Below are 13231 nucleotides of genomic sequence, written 5' to 3'. Positions count from 1 at the left end.
AGAAGCAGCAGAAATGAGAACAGCGAGAAACTTAATATCATAACTGGGGATCACGAAGTAGACAAAGTTAAGGATTTCTGCTACCTATGCAGCAAAATAAACAATGAAGGTAGGAGCAAGGAGGACATTCAAAACAGACAAACACTGGCAAGAAGAGCATTTCTGTCCAAGAGAAACCTACTAGTATCAAACATGGGCCTTAATTTGAGGAAGAAATTTCTAAGACTACATTTGGAGCAGAGCATTGTATGATAGTGAAACATTAACTGTGGAAAAACCGAAACACAAGCGAATAGAAGCATTTGAGATGTTGAAGATTAAGTGGACTGACAAGGTAAGGAATGAGGAGGTTTTACGCAGAATCGGCGAGGAACGGAATATGTGGAAAACACTGACATGAAGAAAGGACAATATAACAGGACATCAGTTGAGATATCAAGGAACATCTTCCATGAGACCAGAGGGAGCTACAGATGGTAAAAAATGTAGAGGAAGACAGAAATTGGAATATATCTAGCGAATAATTGTTGACGTTGGCTGCAAGTGCTACTCTGAATGAAGAGATTGGAGCAGAAGAGGAATTAATGGTGGGCCGCATCAAACCAATCAGCAGACTCATGATTCAAACCACTTGCAGCTCCTAGTGAGTGGAACGGCTAAGCTGGAGTGCGTGTGACATATTCCTTTAAAACACAGTGCCTTCATTACAGTTTCAGCATCCAACAAACACGTATCTTCACAATAATTTTAAACATTCTCCTAACAATTTCTTTACTACAGTTATCAAATATCAAAATTTCCATTACATATTAATTACAGTGATTTCTCACACGGTTATAATACCACCAAATTTTGAAATTCTTATTTGCAATTGATAAGTATGCTAAAATTCTTATGACTTGGTTATCCAAGCTAAAAACATAACATAAATGATTTTATTTTAACTGAACAGTTTATTGCAATACGTTCAACTAACGAATTACGTGCCGTGATTCATGCCTGGAATAACTAGTTCTGTTAGCAACGCTGATAACGTTACTCATCTGAATATTACAATTCGGCACCGTTCTCAGTTTTCGAAATGGATTACTCCCTAGTAACTTCAGACAGCTGCAACCTAGTCGACATGGCTTGTGCTAAGATGCCGTCGACCCCTATTTATGTACAGTAGCAAAACACAACGGCGGAACGGAAACATCAGCCAAGCCGTGCATGACGCCCAACAAATTCAGGTACCAGCATGCAAGCGTTCTTAATCGTCGGCGCCAATTAGTACCAAATAGCATTAATGTCTTACGGTAGCCGTCACTGTCACCGATTGAGACCTCAGAGACGACTCTGCAACTACTGCGTACGGCGTCCTTCAGGAAGAGCAACGGTAATAGTTAAGACGTCTAGGTTGAAGACCGAATCCAGAAACCACCCCACCGATTTGACCGTAAAGAAGCAGCTGCAACTAGGCAGAGGCCCTCTCAGGAGTACAAGCCGCCGCACACTAAGACGACTTAAGACCCGCAGATTTTCCACTCACCCCACTGCGCAGATGATGTATGATGGCCCACGACATTTCTCGAAGTTAAAGATCACTTCTGACACTTTCCGTTACGGACCAGAGAGATTTGAGCCTTCTGGATCCCGTAACATGTCAAGATGACATTACAGGATGGTTGGTTAGGCAGGAGGTACAAAGAACCTCTTCTCCGGCTGTCGTGGAATCATTGAGGCAGCGGTAACAACAACACATTCATTCTGCGGTATTCAAACAGGTAAAGCAAACGGCTGATGAAATACTGACGGAATTTCGAATGCTATTAGACTGCTTATGCACAATTTTTTAGTGACAAATGAAAATTTATGCCGGACCGGGACTCGAACTCGCATTTCCCGCTTTGCGCCAGTGATCTCCTTAACCACTCTGGGTATCCGGGCACGCCTCCAGGATCAACTCAAATCTTCATATATCACTGAGTGTCTACATCTACATCTACATTTATACTCCGCAAGCCACCCAACGGTGTGTGGCGGAGGACACTTTACGTGCCACTGTCATTACCTCCCTTTCCTGTTCCAGTCGCGTATGGTTCGCGGGAAGAACGACTGTATGAAAGCCTCCGTGCGCGCTCTAATCTCTCTAATTTTACATTCGTGATCTCCTCGGAAGGTATAAGTAGGGGGAAGCAATATATTCGATACCTCATCCAGAAACGCACCCTCTCGAAACCTGGCGAGCAAGCTACACCGCGATGCAGAGCGCCTCTCTTGCTGAGTCTGCCACTTGAGTTCGTTAAACATCTCCGTAACGCTATCACGGTTACCAAATAACTCTGTGACGAAACGCGCCGCTCTTCTTTGGATCTTCTCTATCTCCTCCGTCAACCCGATCTGGTACAGATCCCACACTGATGAGCAATACTCAAGTATAGGTCGAACGAGTGTTTTGTAAGCCACCTCCTTTGTTGATGGACTACATTTTCTAAGCACTCTCCCAATGAATCTCAACCTGATACCCGCCTTACCAACAATTAATTTTATATGATCATTCCACTTCAAATCGTTCCGCACGCATACTCCCAGATATTTTACAGAAGTAACTGCTACCAGTGTTTGTTCCGCTATCATATAATCATACAATAAAGGATCCTTCTTTCTATGTATTCGCAATACATTACATTTGTCTATGTTAAGGGTCAGTTGCCACTCCCTGCACCAAGTGCCTATCCGCTGCAGATCTTCCTGCATTTCGCTACAATTTTCTAATGCTGCAACTTCTCTGTATACTACAGCATCATCCGCGAAAAGCCGCATGGAATTTCCGACACTATCTACTAGGTCATTTATATATATTGTGAAAAGCAATGGTCCCATAACACTCCCCTGTGGCACGCCAGAGGTTACTTTAACGTCTGTAGACGTCTCTCCATTGATAACAACATGTGTGTTCTGTTTGCTAAAAACTCTTCAATCCAGCCACACAGCTGGTCTGATATTCCGTAGGTTCTTACTTTGTTTATCAGGCGACAGTGCGGAACTGTACTGAACGCCTTCCGGAAGTCAAGAAAAATGGCATCTACCTGGGAGCCTGTATCTAATATTTTCTGGGTCTCATGAACAAATAAAGCGAGTTGGGTCTCACACGATCGCTGTTTCCGGAATCCATGTTGATTCCTACATAGTAGATTCTGGGTTTCCAAAAACGACATGATACTCGAGCAAAAAACATGTTCTAAAATTCTACAACAGATCGACGTCAGAGATCTAGGTCTATAGTTTTGCGCATCTGCTCGACGACCCTTCTGGAAGACTGGGACTATCTGTGCTCTTTTCCAATCATTTGGAACCCTCCGTTCCTCTAGAGACTTGCGGTACACGGCTGTTAGAAGGGGGGCAAGTTCTTTCGCGTACTCTGTGTAGAATCGAATTGGTATACCGTCAGGTCCAGTGGACTTTCCTCTATTGAGTGATTCCAGTTGCTTTTCTATTCCTTGGACACTTATTTCGATGTCAGCCATTTTTTCGTTTGTGCAAGGATTTAGAGAAGGAACTGCAGTGCGGTCTTCCTCTGTGAAACAGCTTTGGAAAAAGGTGTTTAGTATTTCAGCTTTACGCGTGTCATCCTCTGTTTCAATGCCATCATCATCCCGTAGTGTCTGGATATGCTGTTTCGAGCCACTTACTGATTTAACGTAAGACCAGAACTTCCTAGAATTTTCTGTCAAGTCGGTACATAGAATTTTACTTTCGAATTCACTGAACGCTTCACGCATAGCCCTCCTTACGCTAACTTTGACATCGTTTAGCTTCTGTTTGTCTGAGAGGTTTTGGGTGCGTTTAAACTTGGAGTGAAGCTCTCTTTGCTTTCGCAGTAGTTTCCTAACTTTGTTGTTGTACCACGGTGGGTTTTTCCCGTCCCTCACAGTTTTACTCGGCACGTACCTGTCTAAAACGCATTTTACGATTGCCTTGAACTTTTTCCATAAACACTCAACATTGTCAGTGTCGGAACATAAATTTTCGTTTTGATCTGTTAGGTAGTCTGAAATCTGCCTTCTATTACTCTTGCTAAACAGATAAACCTTCCTCCCTTTTTTTATATTCCTATTAACTTCCATATTCAGGGATGCTGCAACGGCCTTATGATCACTGATTCCCTGTTCTGTACATACAGAGTCGAAAAGTTCGGGTCTGTTTGTTATCAGTAGGTCCAAGATGTTATCTCCACGAGTCGGTTCTCTGTTTAATTGCTCGAGGTAATTTTCGGATAGTGCACTCAGTATAATGTCACTCGATGCTCTGTCCCTACCACCCGTCCTAAACATCTGAGTGTCCCAGTGTATATCTGGTAAATTGAAATCTCCACCTAAGACTATAACATGCTGAGAAAATTTATGTGAAATGTATTCCAAATTTTCTCTCAGTTGTTCTGCCACTAATGCTGCTGAGTCGGGAGGTCGGTAAAAGGAGCCAATTATTAACCTAGTTCGGTTGTTGAGTGTAACCTCCACCCATAATAATTCACAGGAACTATCCACTTCTACTTCACTACAGGATAAACTACTACTAACAGTGACGAACACTCCACCACCGGTTGCATGCAATCTATCCTTTCTAAACACCGTCTGTACCTTTGTAAAAATTTCGGCAGAATTTATCTCTGGCTTAAGCCAGCTTCCTGTACCTATAACGATTTCAGCTTCGGTGCTTTCTATCAGCGCTTGAAGTTCTGGTACTTTACCAACGCAGCTTCGACAGTTAACAATTACAATACCGATTGCTGCTTGGTCCCCGCATGTCCTGACTTTGCCCGGCACCCGTTGAGGCTGTTGCCCTTTCTGTACTTGCCCAAGGCCATCTAACCTAAAAAACCGCCCAGCCCACGCCACACAACCCCTGCTACCCGTGTAGCCGCTTGTTGCGTGTAGTGGACTCCTGACCTATCCAGCGGAACCCGAAACCCCACCACCCTATGGCGCAAGTCGAGGAATCTGCAGCCCACACGGTCGTAGAACCGTCTCAGCCTCTGATTCAGACACTCCACTCGGCTCTGTACCAAAGGTCCGCAGTCAGTCCTGTCGACGATGCTGCAGATGGTGAGCTCTGCTTTCATCCCGCTAGCGAGACTGGCAGTCTTCACCAAATCAGATAGCCGCCGGAAGCCAGAGAGGATTTCCTCCGATCCATAGCGACACACATCATTGGTGCCGACATGAGCGACCACCTGCAGATGGGTGCACCCTGTACCCTTCATGGCATCCGGAAGGACCCTTTCCACATCTGGAATGACTCCCCCCGGTATGCACACGGAGTGCACATTGGTTTTCTTCCCCTCTCTTGCTGCCATTTCCCTAAGGGGCCCCATTACGCGCCTGACGTTGGAGCTCCCAACCACCAGTAAGCCAACCCTCTGCGACTGCCCGGATCTTGCAGACTGAGGGGCAACCTCTGGAACAGGATAAACAGCCATGTCAGGCCGAAGATCAGTATCAGCCTGAGACAGAGCCTGAAACCGGTTCGTCAGGCAAACTGGAGAGGCTTTCCGTTCAGCCCTCCGGAATGTCTTTCGCCCCCTGCCACACCTTGAGACGACCTCCCACTCTACCACAGGTGAGGGATCAGCCTCATTGCGGGCAGTATCCTGGGCAACCACAGTCGTAGTCCGATCAGGGGATGCGTGGGACGAGCTGGCCGTCCCCGACAAACCCCTATCCGGACCCCCACAGTGATGCCCATTGGCAACAGCCTCAAGCTGATGACCGAAGCCAACACTGCCTGAAGCTGGGAGCGAAGGGATGCCAACTCAGCCTGCATCCGAACACAGCAGTTGCAGTCCCTATCCATGCTAAAAACTGTTTTGCAAAGAACGTCTGAACTAATCTACAGCGAGCGCAAACATATCGACAAAATTTAAACGGTTATTAAAATACAAGATTGCCTAGTAAATGCAGTAATGCTGCTCCTTGCGCACTGCTGACACTGCTCGGCGGCGGAAGGAGACTACGCGAATTTACACTATTCAGGTACTAAAACGTGATGCTACACTCTCAAATACTATAATACGCCCGAAATTTATGAATTAAACAATGCAAGTACCAAAAACACGCAAAGAAATTAAGAATTAAACTATGTAACAAGTGAGTGAGCTAGGAGTATACGACTTCCTGCTGCAGCTGCTTATCCAACGGCGGCAGGGAGCACACTGACGTCCTGCACTCGCACAACTGCTGTTGTTCCCACATATGGAGAGACTTAATTATTATTGTTGCGGCCTGTCTGGGGGTGTATAATACTATTTACAGTGTCTCTGTTTAGCGGTATACTGCGAAACGTCCTTCAGACATGCATGATGTACCACAGGATATTGACTATATTATACTAATTCACGTCTCACAATAAAAATGTTGTTACCCAAATGCCTCGCATATCAAAACAGTGATTTTTTTATATATATTTTCCTTGCCTGATTTTCACAATATAACACCCATGTGAATGGCGAAGGCAAGTTCAGGATCTTCAGCGCATGAAATAAAAGTTGTCTTTCGGTTCCGTTCCATTGATAATAACGTTTCAGTGTTCTTTGAAACGATCTGCAATTTGCAGCTTTCATGAAGAATATGTCGTTCGCACCTCGACAGCTGCTTGCTACAGAGCTGGTGTTTATATGTGGCACCAGGAACGCTTCACAGAGAGCATTCTAGTAGCCGGCCGGAATGGCCGAGCGGTTCTAGGCGCTACAGTCTGGAAACCGCGCGACCGCTACGGTCGCAGGTTCGAATCCTGCCTCGGTCATGGGAGTGTGTGATGTCATTAGGTTAGTTAGGTTTAAGTAGTTCTAAGTTCTAGGGGACTGATGACTTCAGAAGTTAAGTCCCATAGTGCTCAGAGCCATTTGAACCAAGAGCGTTCTAGTAGGCCTTATAACGGAGTAAAGCAAATTTGTGAAACAGAGAGTGACAGTAGTTTTACGTGATCTTATCACATACATTAGAAGTTTCCATTTTCAAGACCACATTCACTTGCCTCCACCACTTCTTGTGGTAAACCGTCGATGGAACGCTACATGGTAATCATGTTTCCAACTCAATCACGCCTTTGATAAAAATTACTATTGTTGCCGACGGTAAGAAGAGAAATCTAATTCATTAAGGACAGTACAAATTTTGCAGTTCCTTTCGATTGTGTGGATTAGAATGCAAATCCGAAGATTCTCTTGAGTGTTACAAAGGGAATATAAAAACTAGAAAATCTGTATTCTTTGTCCAGGTTTTTTAAACTTTGTGTGGCCTGTCGAAGAAGTATATTGTAAGACACGAATTTTGTTTCTGTAGGTTCATCGGATACGTGATTTGTTCCTGAAGTCTGCCCTGCAGCAGGATATTGGCTGGTACGATACGCAGCAAACTGGGGAGTTCGCAAGCAGTATGACCGAGTAAGTAAAAGCATCCTCTTTTGCCGCCTGTCACCCTCAAATATTCAGCTCGCCCAAATCATATCAAAGCATTTTCGAAGCTTGTTTAGTTGTAGTTTGAATACGAACTAAATGCATGACTCTTTTTGATATGTGGAGTATAGCATTTGCAAATTCCCATACGCTCTCCTGAACAGGTCTCATCTATAGACATGGATGTAATTTTGTGCGTAATTCAGGATAATGTGATAGTAGCCTTATACAAATAGAAAATTTCAGCAGCCCACTTTTCTACGCAATTCTACAATTACACTCCTGGAAATGGAAAAAAGAACACATTGACACCGGTGTGTCAGACCCACCATACTTGCTCCGGACACTGCGAGAGGGCTGTACAAGCAATGATCACACGCACGGCACAGCGGTCACACCAGGAACCGCGGTGTTGGCCGTCGAATGGCGCTAGCTGCGCAGCATTTGTGCACCGCCGCCGTCAGTGTCAGCCAGTTTGCCGTGGCATACGGAGCTCCATCGCAGTCTTTAACACTGGTAGCATGCCGCGACAGCGTGGATGTGAACCGTATGTGCAGTTGACGGACTTTGAGCGAGGGCGTATAGTGGGCATGCGGGAGGCCGGGTGGACGTACCGCCGAATTGCTCAACACGTGGGGCGTGAGGTCTCCACAGTACATCGATGTTGTCGCCAGTGGTCGGCGGAAGGTGCACGTGCCCGTCGACCTGGGACCGGACCGCAGCGACGCACGGATGCACGCCAAGACCGTAGGATCCTACGCAGTGCCGTAGGGGACCGCACCGCCACTTCCCAGCAAATTAGGGACACTGTTGCTCCTGGGGTATCGGCGAGGACCATTCGTAACCGTCTCCATGAAGCTGGGCTACGGTCCCGCACACCGTTAGGCCGTCTTCCGCTCACGCCCCAACATCGTGCAGCCCGCCTCCAGTGGTGTCGCTACAGGCGTGAATGGAGGGACGAATGGAGACGTGTCGTCTTCAGCGATGAGAGTCGCTTCTGCCTTGGTGCCAATGATGGTCGTATGCGTGTTTGGCGCCGTGCAGGTGAGCGCCACAATCAGGACTGCATACGACCGAGGTACACAGGGCCAACACTCGGCATCATGGTGTGGGGAGCGATCTCCTACACTGGCCGTACACCACTGGTGATCGTCGAGGGGACACTGAATAGTGCACGGTACATCCAAACCGTCATCGAACCCATCGTTCTACCATTCCTAGACCGGCAAGGGAACTTGCTGTTCCAACAGGACAATGCACGTCCGCATGTATCCTGTGCCACCCAACGTGCTCTAGAAGGTGTAAGTCAACTACCCTGGCCAGCAAGATCTCCGGATCTGTCCCCCATTGAGCATGTTTGGAACTGGATGAAGCGTCGTCTCACGCAGTCTGCACGTCCAGCACGAACGCTGGTCCAACTGAGGCGCCAGGTGGAAATGGCATGGCAAGCCGTTCCACAGGACTACATCCAGCATCTCTACGATCGTCTCCATGGGAGAATAGCAGCCTGCATTGCTGCGAAAGGTGGATATACACTGTACTAGTGCCGACATTGTGCATGCTCTGTTGCCTGTGTCTATGTGCCTGTGGTTCTGTCAGTGTGATCATGTGATGTATCTGACCCCAGGAATGTGTCAATAAAGTTTCCCCTTCCTGGGACAATGAATTCACGGTGTTCTTATTTCAATTTCCAGGAGTGTGTATTTCATTAACCCCATTCGTATCGCATCCATAGCGGTCTTGGAGACGGATGTTTACAGTTATTGTTCTCACATTCCTGGAATGGGACGGAAAGAAACGTTATTACGTGGTACGAGCCGGCCGAAGTGGCCGTGCGGTTCTAGGCGCTGCAGTCTGGAACCGCGAGACCGCTACGGTCGCAGGTTCGAATCCTGCCTCGTGCATCGATGTGTGTGACGTACTTAGGTTAGTTAGGTTTAACTAGTTCTAAGCTCTAGGGGACTAATGACCTCAGAAGTTGAGTCCCATAGTGCTCAGAGCCATTTGAACCATTTGAACGTGGTACGATTAAACGTTAACAGAGCTCTTAGTGAATTACGGAGCGTCGCTTAACATATACAGGGAGAACAGAACAAAGTTCGGGTCAGAATAAAAGTTGAGTCCATCGAAAATGGAACAAAGTGCACACCGGTCTTCGACGTGTTGCGTGGGCCATCCAGTTGTTCCTAAAGTTGATACCTTACATCATGCTACAATGATTCATCACCGAGCAATTGATGTGAAATTGGAAAACCAGTGAAAGTGATTTGGAAACATTTATAAGGAATGACAAAACATTACTGAGACCGTATCAGTAGTCTCAAAGACTTTGTTAGCTCGGATTATGATCTCGGACGGATATGTATTCCACGTGACTCTACATTAGCAGATTTCAGCTACCGGACATTACTGCTTCAAGGCTTGTCACGCTCTAATATGGAACATGCGCAAGCTGCAGACCTGATTAGTGGCCACGCCACTAACGCATTTTAAAATTGTAACACTTAGCCAGCGACCTCGCCCAACAATTACGCAATAAATAGAAGAACCTAATTAATTGTGTGACTAATAGAAAGCAACGATGGAACATGACTGGTAGTGTTCTAACATCGTCAATTATAATAATCACTTGATTTACATAAAATACGTATTGGAGACAACGGATTCTGTGGTAATGGGTGTGATTAATTATTTGCTATACTTGTATCCCAGAACGGAGGCCTTGGGATTGAAGCGCATTATAAACACACGTAGCTAACAAAAACGAAAATGACATGAATGTTGTGGTGTCATACATGGCGTACAAGAAACACTTACAAAAAAATTAAGACAGAAAACGACATATGGGTTGTTTCAGGAGAAATAGTTGATATTTTAGGAGCTAACATTTTTTCTTTAGCATATGTCAGCACAAACTGAACTGCAGCTAACATTCGTGAATTGCTTAATTTTACGAAATCAGTAGAACTAAACAATTAAATCTACGAATTAATGTCTAAATTTTCAGTCCATTCAATGGCTGGGTCTATCACTTCAAAGAAATCTTCTAAATTTCCAGGGTAAGCTCGTCTGCTTCAGCTTGTCACACTATGTGATGAAAAATATCCGGAAACCCCCAAACATACGTACTTCATATTAGGTGCATTGTGCTGCCACCTACTGCCAGGTACACCATATCAGCGACCTCAGTAGTCATTAGACATCTTGAGAGAGCAGAATGGGGCGCTCCGCGGAAATCACGGATTTCGAAGGTGGTCAGGTGATTCGGTGTCACTTGCGTCATACGTCTGTATGCGAGATTTCCACACTCCTAAACATCCCTAGTTCCACTGTTTGCTATATGATGGGGAAGTAGAAACTTGAAGGGACACGTAGAGCACAAAATCGTACAGGCCGACCTCGTTTGTTGACTGACAGAGACCGCCGACAGTTGAAGAGGGTCGTAATGTGTAATAGGCAGACATCTATCCAGATCATCACACTGGAATTCCAAACTGCATCAAGATTCACTACAAGTACTATGACAGTTAGGCAGGATATGCGAAAACTTGGATTTCATGGTCGAGCGGCTGCTCATAACCCACACATCAATTCGGTAAATTCCAAACGACGCCTCGCTTCATGTAAGGAGCGTAAACATTGAACGACTGAACAGTGGAAAATGTTGTGTAGAGTGACGAATCACGGTACACAATATGGCGATCCGATGGCACGGTATGGGTATGGCGAATGCCCGGTGAACGTTGTTTGCCAGCGTGCGTAGTGCCAGCAGTAAAATTCGGAGGCGATGGTGTTATGGTGTGGTCGTATTTTTCATGGAGGGGGCTTGCACCCCTTATTGTTTTGCGTGGCACTATCACAGCACAGGCCTACATTGATGTTTCAAGCGCCTTCTTGTTTCCACTGTTGAAGAGAAATTCGGGGATGGAGATTGCATCTTTCAACACGATCGAACACCTGTTCATAATGCATGACCTGTGGCGGAGTGGTTACACGAAAATAACATCCCTGTAATGGACTGGCCTCCACAGAGTCATGACCTGAATCCTATAGAACACCTTTGGAATGTTTTGGAACACCGACTTCGTGCCAGGCCTCAACGAGCGACAACAATACCTCTCCTCAGTGCAGCACTCCGCGAAGAATGGGCTGCCAGTCCCCAAGAAACCTTCCAGCACCTTATTGAACGTATGCCTGCGAGAGTGGAAGCTGTCATCAAGGCTAAGGATGGGCCAACACCATATTGAATTTCACCATTACCGATGGAGGTCGCCACGAACTTGTAAGTCATTTTCAGCCAGGTGTCCTGATACTTTCGATGCCATAGTGTACTTTCAGTCTTCACGATATCAGTTAAACTCATAACTCACATCGGTGGATCGACGAAAACCCACATAGTTATGTGGATCCACATTTTCAAGAACACTTCTCTGGAAATGTTGGGTGTGGTATGGTACAGAATCAGTTCACTGGGCCTGTTGTGTTACAGCATAGTCTCACAGGGCCAGTTATCCAGACTTTTTCAAAACTAGCTTCCAGCATTTTTACGTGATGTTCCTGTGGCAACAAGAATGGGTATGTCAGCCATTTACAATTCTTGATTCACTCTTTTTCTGCATCTTCTAGGCCATCAGTTTATCTCTGTTTCTGCCATTGATCAGGAGTGATGCGTAAGTCCATCCTTGATCTAGTTCACAATTTTTACATCTGCTTATCAGTGATTCTTTCGAATCTCCTCTCCACAGTTCATTATAGAACGAGAGTTTACGACCAAAACCATGTATCATCGTTTTACGACCAAAACCACATAAAATCGTTAGAGTAGATGAGCCTGAACCCAATTAGGTGGGCAGTAACGGTCAAAATCCCCACAGCACCACAGGGGTTCATTTCTGCTATGTCAAAGAAATTGGCAGATGGTATTATTACAATACGTCTGATGTTAAAAATGTACTTAGATTCTGTCATTTTATTACGGAAACGTTTGTTTTCAGAGAATTTAAGAGCAACATTTGGCCTGGGTGCATTTTCAAAAATATCGACAAAGTTTACCGAACTTTCTAGAAGCCACTCGGTTTATCGTTCAAAAAAATTGGATGCCTCTAAGGATTACCAAAATACTGTTTCCAGATTTTAGCGATGTCACCAGTAATTCCAGAAATAAAAAGAACGTTTCAGCAATTGTTACTCTCCAATGTTGAGAACTACTACTTGCTTGTTACGTTCTTGTCCCTCGACTCACATCTCGCAGCTTCGCAAAGAAATTGTGGGTTATAAAATCTAAAGAAGCTCCGGCCGAATCTTTAATTATTAATTGGTCACAACAGGATACGATGCAGATTATCGCTATCAAAACCATTCGCATTAATCACATGAGCTATGAATATTGGATTGACATGGTACCCGCGTTCTAGGGATGCCGTCTAGGGATGCCGGCGCGGTAGGTCAGCGTGTTCGGTCAGGTAGTTGGCTGGTCTCAATAATGAAAAAACTGAGAGAAGGGATCAACAACGAACTACAACGGATGTCATGTGACGTCGGTTTGGACCAAATACAACGAACAGTAACGAATAAAACGCAAAAGAAAAAGGGAAGGGAAGCGTCTTTGACTAGTAATGAAAAAATACTCGCTCCTGGGTTCGAAACCCGCAACCGTATAGATTTTAATTAATAATCAACATGGGCTGCCGAAGACTTCCGGCATAAGTCAGCCTCATTCTGCCAACGGGCTTGTCAAAGAGGGCGGAGGAGAGGACAGAGGTTCAGGGCACTCTCTTCACCTTGGAGTGTGAAACT

At 45.5% G+C, this 13231-nt stretch overlaps 2 protein-coding genes across 2 annotated transcripts in view; both read left to right on the top strand.

The window, feature by feature from the left end:
* The window catches only part of LOC126473837 (ATP-dependent translocase ABCB1-like), a 675020-nt gene that overhangs the window by 1975 nt on the left and 659814 nt on the right, over positions 1–13231 (top strand). The window lies entirely within an intron of this gene.
* LOC126473838 (ATP-dependent translocase ABCB1-like) overlaps positions 1–13231 on the top strand; it is a 234788-nt gene that overhangs the window by 1812 nt on the left and 219745 nt on the right. Inside the window, exon 2 of the mRNA XM_050101165.1 lies at positions 7323–7423. Within this exon, the coding sequence (XP_049957122.1) occupies positions 7416–7423 (8 nt within the window). The 5' untranslated portion in view covers positions 7323–7415. The remainder of the gene's footprint in view (positions 1–7322; positions 7424–13231) is intronic.

This window comes from Schistocerca serialis, chromosome 4 (assembly GCF_023864345.2).
Source record: "Schistocerca serialis cubense isolate TAMUIC-IGC-003099 chromosome 4, iqSchSeri2.2, whole genome shotgun sequence".
Taxonomy (NCBI): Eukaryota; Metazoa; Arthropoda; class Insecta; order Orthoptera; family Acrididae; genus Schistocerca; species Schistocerca serialis.
This window is presented reverse-complemented; position numbering and strand designations above follow the sequence as displayed.